Source organism: Onychostruthus taczanowskii, unplaced genomic scaffold, assembly GCF_017590055.1.
Source record: "Onychostruthus taczanowskii isolate IOZ18803 unplaced genomic scaffold, ASM1759005v1 scaffold11, whole genome shotgun sequence".
Classification (NCBI taxonomy): Eukaryota; Metazoa; Chordata; class Aves; order Passeriformes; family Passeridae; genus Onychostruthus; species Onychostruthus taczanowskii.
The window spans coordinates 15604615-15627717 of NW_024497629.1; the positions used below are offsets into that span (position 1 = coordinate 15604615).

The following is a 23103-nucleotide window of genomic DNA, read 5'->3' on the forward strand; positions in this document are numbered from 1 at the left end:
AAAATGTTATTTAAATATTTAAATAAAGCTATTTAAATCCCAAGGCATTTAAATAGCTTCATGATTTTTTATGAGACAAACAAAGTGACATTTTCTAACTCATTTTGTCCTCGCATTTGTTAAAATCTATTTCTTAGAGTTAATGAAAGTATAAATGTCTGAAATGAGACATAGCATTGTGCTCACCTGGAGGCTTCCTATTCAATAGCACTCTACGTGTGTATATATACAGCTAATAGAATCATGGGGTTTTGTCACTATGAATTCTTCAAAAGCAGCAAAAAAGTAACACTTCAGGGTGTTAACAATAACAGAGTAAGACAGAAATATGTCATTCAAATGCAAATGAATAAGAACTCTAATGCTGAAAGGTCTTTTCTAACTCCAAAAGTTTATAGTCCTCCTCTTTTACGGTTAATTTTGGATGACAAGTTTTAATGGAAGTGTATGTAAGATACTTTTGATGTGTAACAAGAGCAGGTAACAGTATCTTGATATATATCCCAAGGAGAATGTTCAGTCATGGTGATATCTTTCTATAAACACAGGAGTCAGAAGGCTTAATAATCAGTCCCACCAAGCTTCTCTAAACTGTGGAAATATTCTTGAGGTAAGACAGTTCTTTAGTTCTTTCCATTTATTTTTTGTGTCAAACTAGGACACTAGAACTCTACATAAAGAACTCCAATCTTAAAAAAAAAAAAAAAAAAAAAAAGAAAAAAGAGGAATCTAGAAAACTTAATAATATTGTTTAAAACTATTCCAAACTACTTTTACGCTTCACTTTAGTAAAAGTGTGCAATGACTCTCTCATTAAGCTTACTGGGTGTGTATGCAATACATCTAGTGAGCTGCCCAGAAGCCAGTCCCTTTGGGACTGCACTTGTTGCCTGTACAGGCAATGAATCTGTAAGCAATGCTCCCGGTGTCACCAGACTGCATTCAAGACTCATGGATCAGCTAAGCATGCTTTGCTGCCCAGCAGAATGCTAACAGACTTGGCCATGCTGTGACATTCTTGCATTTCAGCTGCAGAGTGCAGACATGCACAGAATGTCTCCTCAAGGTCAGCTGGGTCAGAAACAGACCAGCAAGTCTCCCACCCAGACTTCAATACTGAAATTGCCTGATGTCTCTGCTGCAGCAATTTTCTCTCCAAGCTCTTCAAGACAGAATCCTTAGCAGCCTGAACAAAAACTTGAAAAATCAACTGGGAATACTGAGAAAGACTAATACAATTAAGCACACTCCTAAACCCCTTGAGCTCACTCAGCAGTAAGGGAGCAATAGATTGCCAACTACTGAGAAAGGCTGGACATACTCAAGTCTGTGGGGCCAGACAGGATAAACACAGACAACTGCTGTTAGAAAGCCAGTCTGCCATCAGGAGATGATCTCTGGAAAAAAGGTGAAGACTACACTCACATTTAAAGCAATAAATTAAGGCATATGCAGAATTAAAAATAATACAATTCATGAAATTGGCACCTGTGTCTTCCACCAAAAGCAGACATGTTTACCTTGGTAAACAAAGTGAAAGCCCCTGGCTGATGCCCCACTCTTAGCACTGAATCGCAGAAGAATTTGATTAGATGTAGCCAAAGGCAATGTCTCTCCTACAAATGGAAACAGAAAATAAATACACAAAACAGAAACAACAGTTATAGCTCTTCAATACGTAATCAAATATGCTGTTAAAACACACAGTTTCATGTTTTCCTCTATAGTTAAAAAAACATAAATAACATTGTACAAAATTAAATTTGCCATGGCCAGAATAAAAACACTTCATGTTTCAACAAGAGAAACCTGGAATTTACTGCAGCAGCTGGAACTAGAGCTCCAATAAACTACATGATGCGAACCCTACTGCTGTTTGGACCCAAATTATTAGAAGACTTTTTAGTTAACTCTTTTCTGTGACCGAGAGGTTTACTTTGCCTTGCAAAACACATTAAACAAATAAAAGCATTTGAAAAATGCCACAGGAGTCTTCATGGAATGTTTACCATTTCAAGACTAAAACAGAGGGAGTAAACTCATGACTTGTTTTATGTAGTGGATTCAATAAATAGTTCATGTGACCACATGAACTTCCATACAGTTCATGTTGTCACACATGAACTATATTACATTATTACCTTTCTTATGGCATTTCAAATTTTATTACTGATTTGAGAATTAATAAAAAAGTATTTAATATACTTTATCTCTTTTCCCGGCATATTTTTCAGGAGTCATGATAAAATTTCAATAATGAAACACTCTAGACAAAATTGCAGTACTTGTACAACAATTCCACTACATATGACTACAGTTTTTATTCTCTTTGGACTCTATGAACCCATATTTTATTAAATTCTTCAGAAATTAATGATAATTTAAAATATCATCTATAACTAGGTATATAAGTCTTTCACTTTAATTAATTTTATACTATTGCAACTAGAAATTCCATGTAGGAGAATCCTATCCTGAATCAATAAAAATCAGATATGTGACAAGTAATAAATAAAAATCAGAAGTTTAAATACCCTTCAAGTATTTTTAAAGGTCTGCTGTAAAAACAGACATTAGTTCCAACTTTTATATGCCAGTTTGACACAGTAAAATTTGGTGTTGGGATCAGCTGTCTCAAATTTAAAAATTTAAATTTTTTTTGTTGTTGAACTTTTGTCAGTAATTAAACAAATCTTAGAATCTTTTGTGAGCTCATAACACAAATATCTTGACTCACCAGAGAAAAATTAAGAATGGAGTTTTTAATGTAATAATATATTTACTACAAATCAAATAGATATGTTACATTCTTTTCCTATTAAATATTTCTCCAATTATTCAAAGCAAAAACCAAGAACCCATTAATAGCCCTGCACTGCAAAAACATTAAACTCACATATAAACTCTCCAAAATACTAGAAGTGTTTAGCAAAACGCATTAATTGCTGCAGAAATATAAAAACTATACTTACTGAAGATGAACACATTCATTATATATGCACACACTGGAAATGTGACCATATTGAAATACATATAAGCCTAATTATGATTTCACAGGGTCAACACTTTGCTATAGTTACCTGAATGCAACAGCTGGCCCGCTTTTAGTCTAAGTGCATGTTTGCATACAAATAATTGCATTTTGTAAATACAAGTAATTTGTGTAAATTAGCCATTCAGAATATGTAGATGTGTATTTCAAAAGGTTTAAGGGCAGAGAAGACAATTATAGCATCCAATCTGCCCTCTTACATAGAGATCTGAGAACTTCATTCAACTTTTTCTACACCCACCCCAGGATCAGTACTTGCCTAACCATATGTTCCAGAATAATGACTTGATTCAAAGACTTAGAAGGTACTCTACTTCCTTTAGCATCCTGTTCAAATAATTTTATTTCCAAAGTAAATTCATACCATTCTCCTGATGATTTTTTCCCATACTGAGCTGTGTAAGAAATGTATATTTCTTTATTAATTACCTGAGTGGGATCCAGACAGAGAACTAAGAAGTCTAGCCTGAGAGTTTTCTCCATCAAATAATTCTGCGACATCATTCAAAGCTGTCTGAAAATAGGCAAATTGTCCAAACACAACTAAATTTAAAAAACAAAATTAAAAAAAGGATAGAGAGGAAAAAAAAAAAAAAGAGAGAGAGGAGATAAAAGAACTTAGTATTCAAAATTGAATTTAAAGATGTATTTCTGTTTTCTTATTTATTAATGAATTCTTGCATAAACTTTTCTAACTTGTACAATTGTCTAATGTGATACAACAGCTGTATTACACTTATGTGCAAGAATATTTTTTTGTTTTCACTATTTCCATATTTTTAATTAAAACCAAATTTATTAAATCATGCTTTTACCAAAACTGTGACCTCCAGTCAAACAAGTCTTATTGTTTAGGTACCTATAAGAATAAGAAAATGGAATATCTAAACAGAAATGTTTGTAACAAAATTACATTGCCAAATATAGCAACTATTAAGGATCATCTATTATCACATAGGATTAGTTGCTTACCTAGCTTTAGTCTGAGGAAATATTTTTAAACTTACTGGTTTGTCAAATTTTTAAATTTGCATTAGTACTTCTTTTATCAGAAGGCTATAAAAACTGATCAAATATTAAAAAATACCAGTGTGATACCAACTTTCACATTTTGTTACACTTAATTTGCACTTCATCTGTACATAATTTAAAGTATATTAATAAATAATTTAATATTACATCTCACTAAATATCAAATAGTTCCCCAAATTCAAATATCATCTAAAAATAGAAACATGAAGTAAAACCAAGTCAATAAAAATATTATTTTGTCATTCTAGCCATCAATATTTTGTTTACAGCTGAGTCCTTACAGGTTTCATTGTACACAGAAAGTACCAAATGCATTAAGTTGCTGTGAATTAAGCCTCTTGATAAATAAGTAGTAAAATGAACCTTACTGCTATTTGTCTGGACTTAGGAAAAACCTGCTTTGCAGGAAACTACACGTAACATACAATTGCTAGAGTTTTAAAGATTCTGTCCAAGTATTTAGACACATTGAAATAATCAGTTTTGTGATTTTTCACAAGCATTTCTGGTACTTTCATGCAGATATGCTTCCACTGTACATGTTAAACAAGTGTGATTCCACTCATCTTATCCTTGTCATAACATGAAAGACAAAAAAGCTAGAAAGTAAAAGGAATATAAGAGCTTGTACTGTGACATCTGCTTTTACTTTGCAGGAAGCATGAATGAATGATTATCCTATAATGATGAATAATGTAAATAACAAAGGTATTCAGGATGTGTTTAGATAGCAAACATAGATGTCTTATCTGAAGTCAATTGGTTACTCTAAGGAGAAGTAAAAGGTTAAAATCCTAGAATAATTTTCCATGTCAGGAATATATTTAGTTTTATAAATAATTTGTCATACAATGTAAACCTAAGGTCATTACTCCACATAAAGGACATTTAAACAGTAGGACAATGATAATGATTGACAATGTAGGAAAATTATAATGATTGATAAATCAATAGAAGAAATTCTTACCAAATTCTTTAGGGACAGTTATTGAATAATGGCAAGTCTGTCCAGCAGTGTAATTATGAGGATAATTTGGTGATAAAACCACTCCCTCTGATCCAGTATACTGGCCTCCACATGGTGCTGGAAACAAATACAGAGAAACATGTTATATTAATTTGAGCTGTCTATATTAGTTACATCTGAAAAAGAAAAAAAATATAAAGATCAGAAAATTACTCTTTACTGGTTTTGCTTTTGTTTGGTTTACCTGTTCTGAAATATCTAGTGGTTTTTTCTCAGGAGATAATTTTATTATAATTTCTTGAAAATTAGAATTCAAAGTTTTATTTGACTACCAGTAATCACATAGGACTGGAAGTAAAAGTTATTTAATTGAAAGATACTGTTAATACAGGCTTTAGGTTGGGTTTTAATTTAAATATCTGTCTATATCTATCCATGTTAAAAACAGGTGAGGAAAATATGTGGTACCACATTAAAAATGGTACAGAGGAATACATAGATATGCTGGCCCTACATAATGCTAAAAATTCTGCTTTGTGAAAGTATGCTTGAATTGCTTTTTTTCTTCATATTTTACCAGATTATGAAAATTGCACATAGATTATACATATAAAAAAAATCTTTGGCTTCATATGTATGTAAAAAAAAAAAAGGCAACAGAAAGGTAAGAGAAACTTAGAGCTTCAGAAGTTAGAAGACCTACATAAGAATAGTGCAGCTCAAATCCTCAAGACAAGTCAAGATTTATATGAGTAGTAGTACCGTGTGTATCACGAGAAAAACAATGAACAGTGTATGCATGGCATGTTCCTCCATGTATAGGCTGTAAATGTGGCATATTAAGGGACAGATGGAGGGACTATTTTTAAGTTCAAATATCTCCTTGTGCTGGATATTGAGTAAATAGATTTTGATAAACTGAAATCAAAGTACTGCTATCACTCTTCTCACATTTTGGAAAATCTTGGATTCCTATCAAAATCTTCATTAAAAGATAAGTCTTGTGTTAAATTAGTTGCATGCAATTCAGTGCTCTTTTTATTGTGAGAAATGTGTTCATAAAAAAAATAGTTTTCAGCAGAATAACAGATTGTTGTAAGAAGTTATCTTACCCAATAATGAAGAAACCACTAATGAAATTATTTTATAAATAAATTGATAAATAAGGTTGTTAAAAAATAGCACAGTCACATTAATTTGCTTTTACGCAATGAAGATCTCTTTCCACTATAAGACACAAAGTAAATCAATATTACCCTGCTGGGGGTATCTTGCATATAGCAGAGTATCACCCAACAGCTTCCTGGGAACTGACTCAGAGGAGGACCCATGGCCCAGGTGGACAACAAGGTCATTGATGAGGGGCTGTGAAAACAACTTGTCAACAACTCCTGGCTCTGCAGGCCTGGCTCATGTGCTGTGCAGCTCTGCCTAGTGAGTGAGCTTGTGCTTTGGATCTCCTTGGCTCTTAGCCCTTGTTGAACCCCGGTACTTTCTGCTCCTTGACAGCTCTTTAAAATCATGCTTGAAATATCTGCACAAGTTTGACTTCCTTATACAAAAAGGCAGCAATTAATACTACAAATCCACGTCTTCTCTTAGCTGCTTATATGAATTATTCAAAAATCCAATGTAATGATAGAAGATGAGAAGTTTGATTTATCAGTAGGTAGAATAGGATTATGTGGCTGAGGTAAAACTCAAATATCACAAGGAATTAGTTCATGGCATGAATTTAAAATCTTCATAATTTCCTTCTCTTCTTGCTTTGAGGATATCAGAAACTATGCTACAAAGTCAGATTACTGCGTGAAATTCATTGCAATGAAAGTGTATCATACTTAATTTAAAACAAACTGTAAAGTTATGGAGTTATAAAAATATTTCCCTCTAAATTGTGTTTTTTATAATTAAAAATCTAAAATGTTGAAGGAGATTATTTTTCAAAATAAATAGTATTTTATGGACTTTATTAACTAATATATGTAACTTATTTTTGATTTGTAAAATTGTTCCATATACAGATACATATACACAACACAAACACTGAAACAAGGAATAGAGGATAAATTAGTCCACAGTTCTGAGATGTCACTCTTATTTTCTGCCTCAGTAACTATAATTCTTATTCCAATATGACAATTAATGCAGTATTGAGATGGCTGTGATAGCTATTCTAAATAATACTGGGTGTCTAAAGAATCTTACATATTACATTGCAATCATTATATGAACATGTGTTGATTCCAGAGTTTAAAGACATTTTAAATACTTAATATTATCGACTAAGCTATAATTAGTCTTCATTCTTTTTTTTTTCTTTTTTTTTTTGCACAAGACATATATGTAGAAATAGTGGAAATAGTCTTGGGGACTGAGAAATAGAATTCACTGGGCAGACAAGGGAAATGGTAAGAAAATAGCACATACCATTACAAGATGGCAACACTCTGTTCCAAGCCGGCTTTCCATCTGCACCAATTACACATGTTATAGTTGAAGGTTCAATAATCTTATATCCAGAATCACACTGGTAAGTAATAGTTGAACCAAGTTTAAAGTCTGTTCCAATTCTTGTACCATTCATGATGTTTCCAGGATCAAAACAAGCTTCCCGTGGCTTTTCTGTTAAAATGAATAACAGTAAATCTATATATACTTTCAATAAAAAAGGCAAAACAAACTATTCTCAGTGATTTTTTTCAGACAGTTTAATTTAATCAACAGCTTATTAATCTATTATTTTTGTTGAATCATGTATCATGGATGTTTGCTTAAGATTGATTATCTGGAAGAGGAAATTATAATGAAGCTGAGACTGAAAGATTCCATAAACTTTCGTATTTAGTATTTAGGAAAAGAATAACCAGTTCTAGAATTCACCACTTCTATATGTATACTTGTGACAAAAGGAAGACTAAGGAAAATGTGAATCCTCTCCAGAAAGAAATGGGAGACCTGGTTACCCAGGACATGGAAAAGGATGAGGTAGTCAACAACAAGGGAATGTAATGATAGGACAAGGGAGAGTGGCTTCAAACTGAAAGAGGGTAGGTTTAGATTAAATATAAGGAAGTAATCCTTTACCATGAACATGGTGCGGCACTGGAACAGGTTGCCCAGAGAAGTTTTGGATGTCACCTCCCTGGAACTGTTCAAGGTCAGGTTGGATGGGGCTTTGAGCACCCAGTCTAGAGGAAGGTGTCCCTACCATGGCAGGGGTGTTGGAACTAGATGATCTTTAGGTCTTTTCCAACTCAAAAGTGTTCTATAATTTTATATAATCTATATAAATTACTGAATAATATACATCAGAAAAATATTAAATTATTAGGCAAAAACATCCTGCCCATTGAGTACAATAACTTTTTAAAATATGGCAACTTGTTCTTGTAGCTTTTATTTTTTATCTCTTTATAATTTCATTTAACTCTCAGTTGAATAGAGGAACTCATATCACACTATGCTGAGAGCACAGTGAAAATGTGTATGCATAGACACACAGTGAAAATGTGTATGCACATTTTCAATCGCCATCTTCATCTCTTTATCTCCTTCTGCTCAACATCTCATTTTCTTTCCTTGCAGGCCTTGCAGACTTCCTGGAACAAATTGTTTCCCATTTTTTTGATATTTTGTTTAGATGGGACCAAACAGTCTAAGATTTCATTTATGGCAATATGACAATTACTTTGGGAAGAAGAACCTTACACGCATGGAGAATAATTTGTGATGCTGGATCACAGATGAAGACTAAACATAAAAATTATTTCTTTTTCACTCCTTTCTCTTTTATAGGTATATATTTTTCTGTATTTCTTAGATTTTTTTTTCTTCATTTTTGACATGTATATTAATGTGGTTTGCTTCAATTGCCAAGAATAAGAAGCTGAGGCAGCACTTCTGCTGCTGAAAAACAGCTTGATAAAAAACAGCAAAGATTATAATTAAGCCACAGACAACATCTGCAACTGGAGAAGAAAGCAGCATCTTCAGTGATTGTCTGGCTTTAATGAACAGTCACCGTAACCCAGTCCTTATCCAGTAAGAGGTACCTTCTACAAAAAAAAAAAAAAAAAAAAAAAAAAAAAAAATACTATCCAGTAGTATTAATTCAAAAATGTATTTGTAGATTCAAAACAATATGTATTGACAAGAAAGAGGAAGTAATCAGGTGGTCTTCTTGGGTAAGACAATTTCACTATTGTCAAACTTTTTACCAAATGCTACTTTTGATGGGCATCTTCTACCTATTTTTTTTTTTTCTGGAAGATGAAAATGTGCATAAGTGATGTGAAAGAGATTTTATGAAATAGGATTTCTGTGTTCCTCACATATTAACAGAAAATAGTTTTTAAAACATACATTGATGCATAAATGTATTTGGCAATTCAGTTGTGAGTACATATAGAAGGAAACAGATTTGAGTCTCAATAATTACTAAGTATCATCATTTTCCTTTTATTTAGACTACGATGAGAACAGTACCTTTATAGTCAATGGCAAATCCTGACATTCCAACAGAAGCATCACTGCGAAAAGCCAGAAACAGACTGTTACCACTGCTCTCTATTCTTTCAGGAGCTTGTGAGCCTTGAAAACTGCCAATTAGAGGACTGTTGGAATCTTCTCCTTCATAAATATGTAGAAAATCATAACTGGGTTCCATATTAAAACTGAAAACAAAAGGAAGAAATAATTAAGTATTTGGGATTTTTTTATTGAGTTAAACATTACTGTGACTGTAGTTGCCAATTTTCTGCCTAACACATTTTCTGCTCCAGAAATAAATGCCTTTTTAAACATGATTCACAGTATAAAAATTCACTGTGGAGTTCTTTTTATCATTGATATGAATGCATTAAGCTTTCCAAAAGCCATTATGAATATCCTCCCACCTGTCTTCAACACCTTTCTCAAGATCATGGAATCATGACTCAGAAAGGATGCCTCTGACCAGAGGACCAAAGGAATGATCCAGAAAAGTAACCTGAATTAAAAGTCCAGCTTTTAGTTGGCTAAACTGAATGATACTAAATCCACCCATTACAAACATCTTTATCATTTTAGAAAAGAAATGCTTTCATATGCATAGGCCACTATCTTGGAACTTGTCTTTCTCCTTACCCCGATGATATCAGACAGGATAAACAAATGTGAATTAATAATAATTCTCACTAAACCATCTATGTTATGCTATATTTGATCACATTTATATGCTTTAAACAGAAATAATGAAGACAATATGAATAGAATGTCTTTCAGAGTAATTTGAGGTGAGTTCAGGAGGGGTCCCTGCTCTCTGAAAGGTGGCCAATATTACTGCAATTTACAAGAAAGAAGAACCAGGGAACTCCAGGCCTAACTTCAGCTTCTGAAAAGTGTGTGTATTACTGGACAGCAACAATTTAGAAAATTTATTGGAAGTAGAAAAGAAAATTCCATTATATTTCTCATATTGTACTCCCTACAATAATACTCACAAAGAAATCTGGATGCTGAGTAACTGTGAGTTTCTTTCATCATATTTGAAGTGGAGCATTTGAGTTGATTTTTTAGGCAATCCACAGAAATATGCAGCTTACTATATCTATCATGTGACATCTTTAATAGTGTAATTAGTGGGGAACTATTCTCATCCATTAATGTTATTTGATAAAATTCCAGCATAACAGAATTACTTTATTTTTTATTATGTAATTTTAAGTACCCTAGGATTCCATTCTTTAATTTTGTGTCTATCAATAATTTTTAGAAAATAAACTGCAGTCTGTAATTAAAGAAAACAGATTTTATTTTAGTTTGGTGTCATTTTGTTGTTGTTGTTGTTGTTTTGGTGCTATGTTGCCTTTTTTTCACAGAAAGGGTGCAAATATTATGCAGCAAAATTCTCAACAAGCCACCATCTCTTCCTAAAAGAATCACAACTGATCAACATTCCACCGAAGTAAACAACAATGTTACCATTCTCAGCTTTAAAATCACGCTTAAAACACAGTATCAAAAATGAAAAAAAAAATTGCATTTGCATCTACAGACACAGCAAGGAAGATGATTATATAGGACTGATTCAATTAGAAATGACAAACAGAATGCATGAATATGACTGCATGCCTGAACTTCAACTCATAAAAATCTATGCAACACATATAGGTTGCTTTTGGAACACAGAGGAAATAATTAAAATTATGACACAATATTAGCTCAGTGTCTTTCATCTCTTGACTAAGTAGAACAATAATTTTTCTGATCTATGCACTTTAAGCCAAGTATATTTAGGCTGCATTTCTTAAAACCTGAAAGAACTGGCTTACAGATAGAATTTCCGCTACACTTTCAGTCTCGACTATTAGTTACAATAGCATAAATCAAACACTTCTAGAAATTAATATGGTCTTTAAAGGATTTTTATTTGCTATTTCACAGAAACTTATGTTCTTCAGTAACATATTAGATAGCAGATGTACCATACCGCTATATATTTTTCTTTTACATTACTTGGAATCAATGATATAGCACATATTAGATATATGCACCAGAACATAGACATAGAATCTAATTAGAAGCTTTAAAAAATTACAAATATTGTCATTTTTAGATTTGACATTTAAAATCCTTTAAAATAAAGGCATTCATAGAGAAATTGTACCTTTTGAATATCAAGGCAATGACAAAGTCAGGGTTTACTTTTATTCTCCAGTCACATTCTTTCCCAGGAGGATAAGGCTGTGGATAGTTAGGTGACAAAATAACTCCTGCTGGGCCTGTCAGGTTTCCTCCACATGCAGCTGTCACAATGTAAAAAGAAATAGGAATAAAGTCACATGTTAATTTCATAAACACATAATAGCTTTTAAGTAGAAGAAAATGACTTCTACTTTTACCAAAAATAATTATATTTTTTTAAAGCACAGAACTTCCCCAATTCCTGTGACCATAAAAATTTCCATTTTCCTCCTAAAAAGGTGATCTCTGTACATATTCAAAAGTGGTAAAGGAAGAAATTTTTCTAAAGGAATAAAAATATGAAGTCAAATAGGAAGTCCTGTGTATTTTTGGTATTAATCCTGTCTCTATCATGCTAAAAATTTCTTTTGTACTGAAAGTACTTTAAAAACTCGGAAACCTCAATAGTAGGACTCCGGTTGCAGTTTCTATTGACCAAAGATGTTGCAGAAACCAATTTGATTCACGTAGTAAAAGATATTACCCAAATCAAAAATCAAATACATTCATTTTGTTACCATGAATTGAACTTTTAAACAGATAAGGAATCCTACTCTCACAGATGATAATCACATCTACAAAGTCTAACAAAAGTACACCTAATAAAAAAGTAAAGTAGTCAAGACAGGCTGCATCTCCATTATCAAATCAATTAAACTAAGAGAAACACATTTATACAGTTGGTACTAAAGATTTGGAATCTACACTAAATATTTTAAAGAGATTTCTTCTCAGGCCATTCCATTTATAGGTCAGCATACTAAAGTAAGGACTTTATGAAAATTTTTAAATTACATATAATGGCTTTACAGAACTCTTAAGGTTTCTACTATTATTATCATGCCTACACCTAAGATTACTTTAATCTTTCTCCTTCAAATTCACGTTGAGTATATGGAAGAATAACAGCAATTACATATATATATATATATATATATATATATAATATGTTTGTTTATTTATTTATTTATTTTTCCCCAAAGGGATTCTCTCTTTCTTTCTGTCTTATTTCCTTCTTTCTTTAAGGTTTGTTTTGTTGGGGTTTTATACTAGATTGCAAAGAAAAATTGAGTGCTTACAATTGGTATCTAAAGCAAAAATATGAATCTTCCAGATTTAGATACATATATATTATTTTAATTTTTAAAAAATATTTACTTTGTGAATGGTCCCAATATATTTAGTAAGCATTTTCATACTGCTTTGTACACTGCACATAAGGTATGCAGAAGACAGTATGCAGATTATGTGTTTCTCCAATTCTGTTACATGACATGGAGTCAGAGAAACTATTCTTGAATCCTTTACACTATTTTTACTTCAGAGAAACAGAGGGACTGCAGCTGTTTAAGGATATACTATTTTGGAAAGTGTGTCCAAAATGCCTTGTAGAAAGAAAAAGCATTATGTTTATTCCAGTGATATTGTATCTGGAATTTAGGATTGCTAAAGTAAGTCTTCATTTAATTATAAATCAGTACACAACAAAATAACAAGGATTAAAAAAATTACTATGCCTAGCAGAAAACAATATGCAGGTGTTGATTACTCCTAGAAAACCTACATTAATGACCTCAAAAATACAATTCAGAAAAACTTCTAGGCTTGTAATTATTGTCTACTGACAAGAACCTCAGGGAAACCTTTACACAATCTAGCACTATGGATCCGCCGTCTCTTGATGCTACGGAAATACATCTAATTTCTTTCAATAGCATTGTCACTTGGATCCCCTCCTCTGCATCTACTTTTTCCAATAAGTATCAATCTTCCAAGATATTGCACAGGATGGGTATTTAATCTGTAATATAATTCAGAAATATATATACATATATATAATGTACATAAAATATTTTGAATCAATAATGGATCACAGTTTATGTAATCAAACTATTATATAGAAGAACATTTTAATGAAACCATTTCAACATGAATTTTTTTATTCAAATCAGCACTTCTGTCTACTTATTTCTATTAGACTTTGTAATTTTTAAACTTTTACAAAGTTTTAAGAATAAAGTAAGAAAATCATACCCAAAAAACACTGTTAAGCAAGGGAACAAGACTGACATTATCTGTAAGTACAAAATAACTGAGCTCTGCAGAGATCATCACTCCAGCATGAGCACCATATGCTCAGTAATTGAACAAGAAATCTGATCTGTATTAGTCCTAAATAGAGACAAACATCTTATTTTAATACCTATGCATGTAGGGGGATCGGGCTGCCAAAAGAACCGATTATTCAGTTGCACACATGTAATTTTAGCCTGCCCTTGCAGCTGATAGCCCGGGTCACACTGGAAGGTGGTGGTGTCTCCAGGTTCCCTGCTGTCTCCGTATCTAGTGCCGTTCTGTGGTGTCCCAGGGTCATTACAAGTTGATGCAATGGAAGCTGCAAGGGAATGATGAAAGAAAAGATGTAAGGGGTAGATACTTACCCTGCATAATCAAATGCACGACAGGTTCATATTAGCATTTTAACCAGAGGCAGTATTATTCACACTTCAGGTAATGCAGGAAGACTTTTTTTTTCTTTACTTTTACAAAAATCTGCCCACTGAGATACATCATGATTATGTTAACTTCCTGCCATTATCTTTAGTATAAAATATGGACTGATTTTGTGCAGTTAATATACCACAAGAACTAGTAACTCCTTTTCTCTTTTTAATATTCTGGTTATCAAAATAAATTTGGTACCTTTTGCAAAACAGGTTAAGTATCAAGTTATAAATAATATTGGTTAATAGTCCTACTATCATGCAGCAAGTAAATGCTCTTTACCCATCTGGATAAATCAAACAGTAGTTTATGCAGCCCTGAAGTTTTCATTTCAGGGGCAAGAAACAACTTTCTTAGAGATCATTTAAACTGGATCTTAGCAAAATACCTCACTTATGATCAGTCTTCAGTAGCTGGATATGGATTTTACTTTCTAAAAGACTAAATTATTTGAAAAGCAATGTTAAACTAAGCAGAGCAACCAGACTTAATGCAAATAACCACTCAAAAAGTGGATACACAGATCCACATCTAATACAGATTTCTGGAAGATGCCAGGTCTCTTCTGGCTTCAGGTTCTCTTCTACTGGCTTCAGGTATTGACATCTTGAGTTGCAATAAACTTTGCAGTCCTCCAAAGGAAAGAAGGTCCATCTCTTGAGACTAATGTCCCTACTGAATTGCACTCTGTTTCCTATTGGTCCTTACCCAAACATCTTTTTCAAAAACTCACTACAACTGTGAACAAAAACCAAAATAAGAGGTCATAAATCCAGGTGCATCCCAGTTGCCATGAATGGTACTTGTGTTCACCACCAGTATGCAACCTTCATGTCCATAATAACGCATTTTCTGAATTAACAGCTGTATCTACTCCTTCCGTCCACACCAAAAGAGTGCACCACTATAAGAAGCAGCAAGAGCAGCTAAACATTGGCCAACTTGAAACAACTGCTAGGTTGTACAACTGGAAAATTTTTTAGATTTTTTTTCCCTGTGTTGTAAATTTTCAGAAGAGAGAAAGGTTGAAAAAAGAAAGAAAAAGTAAAATAAGAAACAACAAACAACTCTTTAAGTGGTTTTATGCATGTTCTAGTGAATGGGTGGTCACAGATAAATCACAGAAATTGTAAAACATCCTTATAGGAGAATTCATGGATTATTATAATTAACATTTAGAAACATTAGAAACACAGAAACTTTGTTTGACATTTTATTATTCATAGTTTTTTGTTCTTGTTTCCATTTCAAAACAATAGATCTCATACTTTGGATCATTCCTATATGTAAATGAAGTAAAAAAACATGGTAGGTTTTTAACTCTGGTAAATGTTTTTCCACTAGGAATTAAAGTAATAGCTGTCACTACTAATGAGTGCTGTGTAAAGATTCCCCAGGCACCACTCTGACAACATACATGACACCCCATAGCAGTGCAGTTTACCAAAAGTATGTTTGGCCACTAGGGAATGAAAGCATGGTCACAACCTCAGAGAAGTTTTTCTTGATTTGATAGACAATAGCAGCTCTGAACAACAGATTGCTCTAGTGTGTATCTGTTAAAGACTTGAAATTTTTCCAAATAAATAAGCATGAGCCAATCTCTGTCATTAACTGCTGGTTTTTAACATATCTCTGAATAGATTCATTTTCTTCTTAAAAGATTATGCTATATAATATCTCAGCAAACAACACTTTCCCCATTTTAACTGTGCCAAGTATGCATCAGTTAGAAAGGACTGATGCCTTCTAATATTAATTTCACTGTTAATCTCCATTTCTCATATACAGTGTTCTAAATTTTAAAAATTATCACAGATATTTCTTAAACACCATCATATTTTATACACTCTTGGTCTTGCAGCCTCAGAAGTTATTTTATGTATTTGAAACCAACAACCTTTTTATTGTGCCAAATACACTCGATCCTAATTAAATAGAGCACCAAACATTTAAGCACTGACGTGTCATCTAGTAAAGTGAACATTTAGACAGACTATCAACTTTTTAACTTGCCTCCTTTCCAAATTGATTTACTTCTCAAGAATCCCAAGAGATTCTGTAACTGTATGAAAATTACAAGTCTGATATTTCTTCATTTTGCAAATATCTGAAGGGTATATAGGTCATATGCATTTATAAGTAATCCAGAAATCAAAAATCACCAGCTTTCTGTCACTGCTCTTTTATAACATTTAACAAGTATAACATACACACTGTAAAGCAAGGAAAGCAATAACTACTTTTTAGGCTCAAGGATGCAAAATCAAACTAAATTACATAGTTAGAGTTTTTAAAAATTCGGTTCCTAAAATGGGATAGCCAGGAGATGATATGTGAATGTCACTAAGCTGGAAAATAAGAAATTGCTGCTTCTCAGCTCTCACATATGTGCTCTAAGCCTTAAGCCTTTATGATATTCAGGGGGTTATAGAGTAATTCTCTGTACAGATTTCCCATCTCTTACTGTCTCCTCTGCTCAGAGCAGAACAACCTTCTGTGTGCATTAAGGAGGGAACTCAGAGGTAGGTTCCAGAAGAACAGACAGCTGGGAAAACCACAGATTGCCAAGGAGTTTTAAGACCTCCATATGTAGACAGCCACGGTGTTAAACCTCCCTGATTCTAATTTAAGAATTGTTCACAATCCCATTTTAGATTTTATTTTGTATTTGGTCCTCAAATTATATTTCAAAGTTGATTTAAAATTGAACTGAAAATCAAAAACTTTTGAGAATATGACACTGTATTTGCAGATCTGTAGACCTGCAAGCAAATATTAGATTTTTGCCTAATTTATCTTTTACTCTTTCTTATTTTTTACATATTTTTAGTTGGGATTCTCTTGTATCTTAAGTCAATAAAAACATCACCTTCCTCCCTATAATTTTCACTATGGTTGTGGTAACAATCATGTAAGCCATTTGCTGTAGTGTTGTGCTACAGACACCATTTTATTTCTAGTCCACATGGTAATAAAAACAATATAGACTTTTCCAGGCTTTTAAATTGCACATGCTTTCCCTGTTTAGTTCATTATGCTTGCATCATAATAAGCTTGAAAAGGAATTTTGCTTTTCAAAGCTGAGACACTCATGGTTTTGCAGTGATTTCAGACTAACATTGTGATACAAAGAATAGTGTTTGTTCTCCAAAAAGTAACTCACATAACATATGTAAACATACAGACTAAGTTCTGTGCAAATTAGCATCAACAACATATTTAAATGTCATGTATTGTCCAAGAATATAAAGAAAAAAGAAACCCAAATGCCAATGCAGCTTCTTTATTAAAGTCTGGAGTACAAAAGCTCATAAGTTTAGAGTTAACCTCCAAACTTAATAATCTACAATATTCATTTAGCTTAGTTCCACAGGGACCAAATTAAGAATTGCTACACCCTGTGAGGCTGAGGATGCCTTCCTCAGGCCATGCATGGATTAGATGATGGATAAGAGTGCAATGACAGTTTCATTACCATGTTTTCATCACCATGTTATTGTGAACATAAAATGCAACATTTATCAGACAGCAAGAGACACTGAACAGTGAAACAATTAGGTTACAGACTCAAAAAGTATTGAATTCTTGCATCTTGTGTACTTTTATTTTTGTTTTAACAAGGGATGTCTTAGTGGATTTAATTTTTCTATAAAAATGAAACTCTATTTAGTTAGTAAGGCAGATATGTGATTCTGCATTATTCATTGCAAATTTCTTCAAAAATATATTTTTGTGCTAGCCCCCTTTCCCCAAAAAATTTAATTGTGACTCAATCTGGAACAATTGCATGATGAATTCTAGCAATGAAGGTTCTGTCATGGAAATACTTATACTACCTAAGTGTGCCAACTTAGGCCATTAGGCAAGTGATTTTTGAACAATAAAGGAACAATTTTCAAGACAACAGTTAAAGATAGGAGACACAGTTACTGTAAAAGTTTCTGCAGGCAAACAAACAAATGGAATTGCAAAGCCAGACAAAAGCAGAAATCATTGCTTAAGCAGATTTGTCATATTAAGCTCACTGCCATTAGGAACAACCAAATAGTTGATAGTTAAGTTTTTGCCAGAGGAAGTAAGTTGTCAACAGATGTGTCAACATCTGACAGAATATTTTCCAAATAATTGTTGTAATTGCAATTGGTGTAAGTTGCTTACTTGTATTATCATAATTGGTGACTTGTGTTGTTAAGTTAAAGATTTAGGCATCTTTAGTCATCATTGCTTATCTCTGCATACACTTCAAAAGCAAAATTTTAAAATATTGAGAAAATAAGCAAACAGAAAAATCAAAAGTGGACTAAACCAACTATACAAATGCCTTGGTGTTATATCTTTGCTTTTAATAATATGAGTGTCCAAAGTTCTTCTAATAAGACAGAAATATTAAAATAAATTGAGAAAAAGTGTTTTGCTGCTTAATTAACATCTTAACATATTGACAGTTGTTTTATACTAAAAAAAAACAAATCACATCTTTGCTTGTATGAAAGCAGAGATAGGCACATTTTTAATTAAAGTGTATGCTTACACAATGCCATAAATAAAAGAAATTAACAATTCTGAAGAATGAGATATAGGCATAGAAAATTTACATACATAGGTCTGACTCTAGAAAAGATATCTCCTTTTTTTTTTTTTAATTTTAAGGAGAGTGTGAATAAAATCCTTTGACGTATTATTTGACTTGAGGACCAAAATCTATAAAATCATCTAAAGAACTATAAATTAATCATTTAGTTGAAGAAAAAGATACAATTATTTTAAGTTACAAGAGCTGATTGTTACAGCTTAAGTTACAACAACTTAGCTGAAGAAAAAAAAGGATAGACTGTAAGGGTAGAACTAATATAAGGGTATTTTTAAACTAAAGCTATCAGAGCCTGTAAGAACAACAATATGGCTAGAAACTGCCAGTGCTGATCCTGTCTTCTGTCACTTCCAATGTTTTTGCTAAATATCAAGTAAAAAAATTATACAGTTAGAAATAAAAACTCTCAATAAATAAACTTCAGGTCAATAAAAACAATAGACTCATTAGCATTTAGAAGTCTAGAAGAGATGGAGATTAAACATTCAGGGCAAGATTGATCTGCTTCAACATAAGTGACTAGAGTAATTTCAGATGCCTTATCATATCCAAGGTATCAGTACAGGAATGGAAGACAGGAGAGAGGACTTATGGTTGTGTAACCTTCTGCAGTGGCAGATGGAGACTAGCCAGGCTACTTTATGGCCTCTCAAATAAACTAGACACCTCTGAAAAGAGAGATAGAATTTATTTCATCTGCCCTTAAACATTCAAAAATTTTCAAACTTTGAAAATTACTATTAGTGTATTTAGACCTGTAGCTGATAAGAAAAAAAAGGCAACATCAGATGGAAATTTATCCTGTTTAACTTAGCTATGTAGGACAGAATTAAGCTAGGTTAGATAGCACTTTTTAATAACTTATGAAAGAAGTTTTTGCTCCTAGTATTTATTTGTAATAAAGAAGCCAAAAACCAAATCTGCTTAAACCCTTTTGCCAGAAAGAGTTGGTGGACATTCCTGACTTGCAATACATAGCTTAAATGTACTTAACCCCCAGAGTAAAGGTCAGTTTTGCACACTGAACCTCATTTTTTTGTCCTTTTATGCACAACTAAATGGTAATTAGGTTTTAATGAAAAGCATTAGACTGATTACAATTAACATAATCACTCTTGTCAGTTCATGTCCTCATGTTCCACATGCTGAGCTGAGTGGGCAAGACAGAGCACTTTAACATTCAAACATTTTGCAAGATTCAGCCAATTTTTTTTTCATTAAAAAATACCTCTAATTACATTTAGAATCAGCAGTAAGTAATTTATAGGTGATATTTTCTAATCTACCTTACATTACTCTTTCACAATGCCCCTTTTTTAGTCAGACACAGTCATGATGTTCTAGAGTACAAAGTACAGAGAATAATTAGCACATCATAGCACAATGAAATAAATTCTCCAGATGAAAATTAGCACTTTAATGTTTTGTCTTTAAGTTGCTTATTTGGCCTGATATTCTGAAATGTATATCCTTTATCTGATCCCATAAAGGGCTGTTCATGGATGCAGACACTCATTCCAATTGCATAATCCAGTACAGAAGCTGTATTACTAAAGGTTTTCCAATTCTGTGCCATTTCTGAACCCGAAATTTACTTCTTCAATTATAATTAGGAGTTAAATTAAATACTCATTAACAGATGCAACACTTGAAAATCCTTCACATGACACAAAGACAAAAATTTTCACAAATGACCTTCATAGAACTTGTAACAAAATGTCTACATCTTCTGCAATTGCCAAAAAAAAAGGTTTCAGCAATTCAGAAATCCTTTATTTAGAGTTACAAGCTACTAAAGTAATGAAATGTCAATATTCATGTGCAGCTTTGCTATAAACTGTCTGACAGTTAAAACACATGATGAATACTAAAGCATGTAATGATTCCCACTTACCAATAGATTAATTACTTTAAGTCCTTTACAGGTCAAGGTCACAGTGGTCTTCTCATTGCCTCAAGAAGACTAAATATACTAGACTGATTATTAGATTAAATAAGTAAACATTTACTTTAACATAGGCTTTAAATCTTATTTTTTACTCCTTACAATTAAATAATTAGTAACACATTCCACTTGTCAAGCAGAGTGAATTAAACTATTTTCCCTATACTTGAGCTCTCAGTTCTTCACCACTAACTCCAATTAATTCCAGTAAGACATACCCTGTAACTGCCAGCACAACCACTCAGTGCATCCACCAGATATTATACTAGGATGGGAAAATCAGTAATTCTGTCTTATAGCTTTAAATTGTCTTCCACTCGCTCTTAGTGCCACTGAAGTTCACAAAATGGTTGACAAACCAAACTGCTTAAACATTTCTGTCCTTTAAAAATCGAGGCATAAAGTTATTTTCATATAATATGACCTTAAATGTGTTTGCTAATCCTGACAAGAAAAAAACCCCACTTATTTCCAAAAATGTAAAAATTATCTTGTTTTTTTAAAAAAAAAAAAATTGAAAAGCAGCATATTATGTAGCACACTGGTGAGAAACCTTAGAAGCATTTGTTCTACTCTTTGTCCTTAATTCATTTTACATATTTTTAAATAGTTTTTTTTAAGGCTGATGAAGGAGTGTTTTGGGGGAGGCAGATACAGCATTCATAGAATAATACAGGAAAATTAAGTAAATAGGTAAATGTAAAATGCATTAGAGACTTAGAGACTAGGAAAACCCCAAGTTTACATCTTCATGTAAATAATAATGACTGAAAGCTTACTAGAACTCCTTACTTCTGAATGAAATCATCTATGGATGATATGGATTAATGTGTGTAAATACTTCTATTCACACACATTAATTCATAATTTTCCTATGTCTTGATCGGAAATACATACATTACATCTAGGCAGATAAAGGTGCCATGACTGGCTCAAAACAAAGATGATACATTCTCCTGTGTCCTAGCCATAAGTCAAAATAACATGGAAAAAGTCCACATACCCAGTTTTAAAATATTGATTACTTGTACAATATTGATCATAACTTCTCTATAAACAGAGAAGATTTCACTTTATAACTAAAGATCAATTTGATTACATTAATAGCAAATTTTTAAGTGTTTTTCAATCTGGTAATGTGTCTTGTATTCTTTATCATACAAAGAATGTTTAGGTCATAAAAATCAGGCATCATGCAGCCAAAGTTTTGAGAAAAAAAATCCAACCAACATAAACAATAAACATGAAATAATACATTAGTAGGTTAACACTGGTGGGAATACTTAAGAAGAAGAAAAGTCCTGTATGTACAGACCCATTTTGACTTGTTAAGTAGTGCTAATTAGATAACACTAAGTATGTGGTTGCTGTGGAAAACAAGGAATAAAAGACCTAAAACATTCAAAGTAAATCTAAATATTCTCCCTAGTTGTAGCCATTTGCATAAACACATAACATAATTAAAATAATATAATTTATTTTCTTCAAAAGACTGAGGAAGTTGCAAAAGAGTTGAGAAAGCGTTAATTAGTATAGGAGCAATGTATATAAATATGAAATTATTATACTGGGGAGAAAAAATATTTACATACTTGAAAACTGAATGGAGAAGCCTGATTTGCTGATGAAGAAATCACTGTCAAATTGTAATGTTAAGGAGTTGAATGTGCTGTGAATATCCTCTGGAAGAGCCGAGCCACTCCACTCTTTGAGAAGTATGCTGCTCTCAACAGGCCCATCCCACACCTTCAAGATGTCATGAGCAACCTCAGTATCAAAAACAATAAAATGTAGACTGCAAAGAAAAAGTAAAAGTACTGTGCATTACTTGTTAAACACAATTACATGAAACTCCAAGCAATCATTCCCAAACTGCAGTTTTAAGATGCTGTTTAGGATTGAAAAAGACCTGGTAATCAGAGTTTTTGTTTTTTCTTGTTGAACAAGCTGATCTTATAAGAGTCATGCAGTTCTGTTTTATAAATGTCTGAATGACAGAAAATGCCATTACAGGTCTAAGTCCTCAAGACAACTTATAAGTCTATAAGACTTAACTTATAAGTCTATAAATTACCTTATTTTTATGTTAAATATTTTAAGGTACACAAACTATGATTTCATCAAAGATTTAGTCTTTTTATTCAAATGAGGAAAGCAAGAATGCTGTTTTGCTTGAATTATATGCAACTAAAAAAATGTAGCTACTGGAAAGTAGAACACATAGCATGAGAAGTCCTGTCACCATGGCATTTCCTTTTCTACACAAAAAAAAGGGAAAAAAT

The 23103-nt window shown here is 32.5% G+C and overlaps 1 protein-coding gene across 1 annotated transcript in view; it reads right to left on the reverse strand.

Annotated features, from left to right (window-relative positions):
* CSMD1 (CUB and Sushi multiple domains 1) overlaps nt 1-23103 on the reverse strand; it is a 1071386-nt gene that overhangs the window by 152310 nt on the left and 895973 nt on the right. Inside the window, exons 26-33 of the mRNA XM_041420500.1 lie at nt 22414-22616; nt 13981-14172; nt 11701-11839; nt 9540-9727; nt 7482-7676; nt 5052-5168; nt 3482-3595; nt 1521-1616 (exon numbers count right to left, since the gene is read on the reverse strand). Of these exons, the coding sequence (XP_041276434.1) occupies nt 1521-1616; nt 3482-3595; nt 5052-5168; nt 7482-7676; nt 9540-9727; nt 11701-11839; nt 13981-14172; nt 22414-22616 (1244 nt within the window). The remainder of the gene's footprint in view (nt 1-1520; nt 1617-3481; nt 3596-5051; nt 5169-7481; nt 7677-9539; nt 9728-11700; nt 11840-13980; nt 14173-22413; nt 22617-23103) is intronic.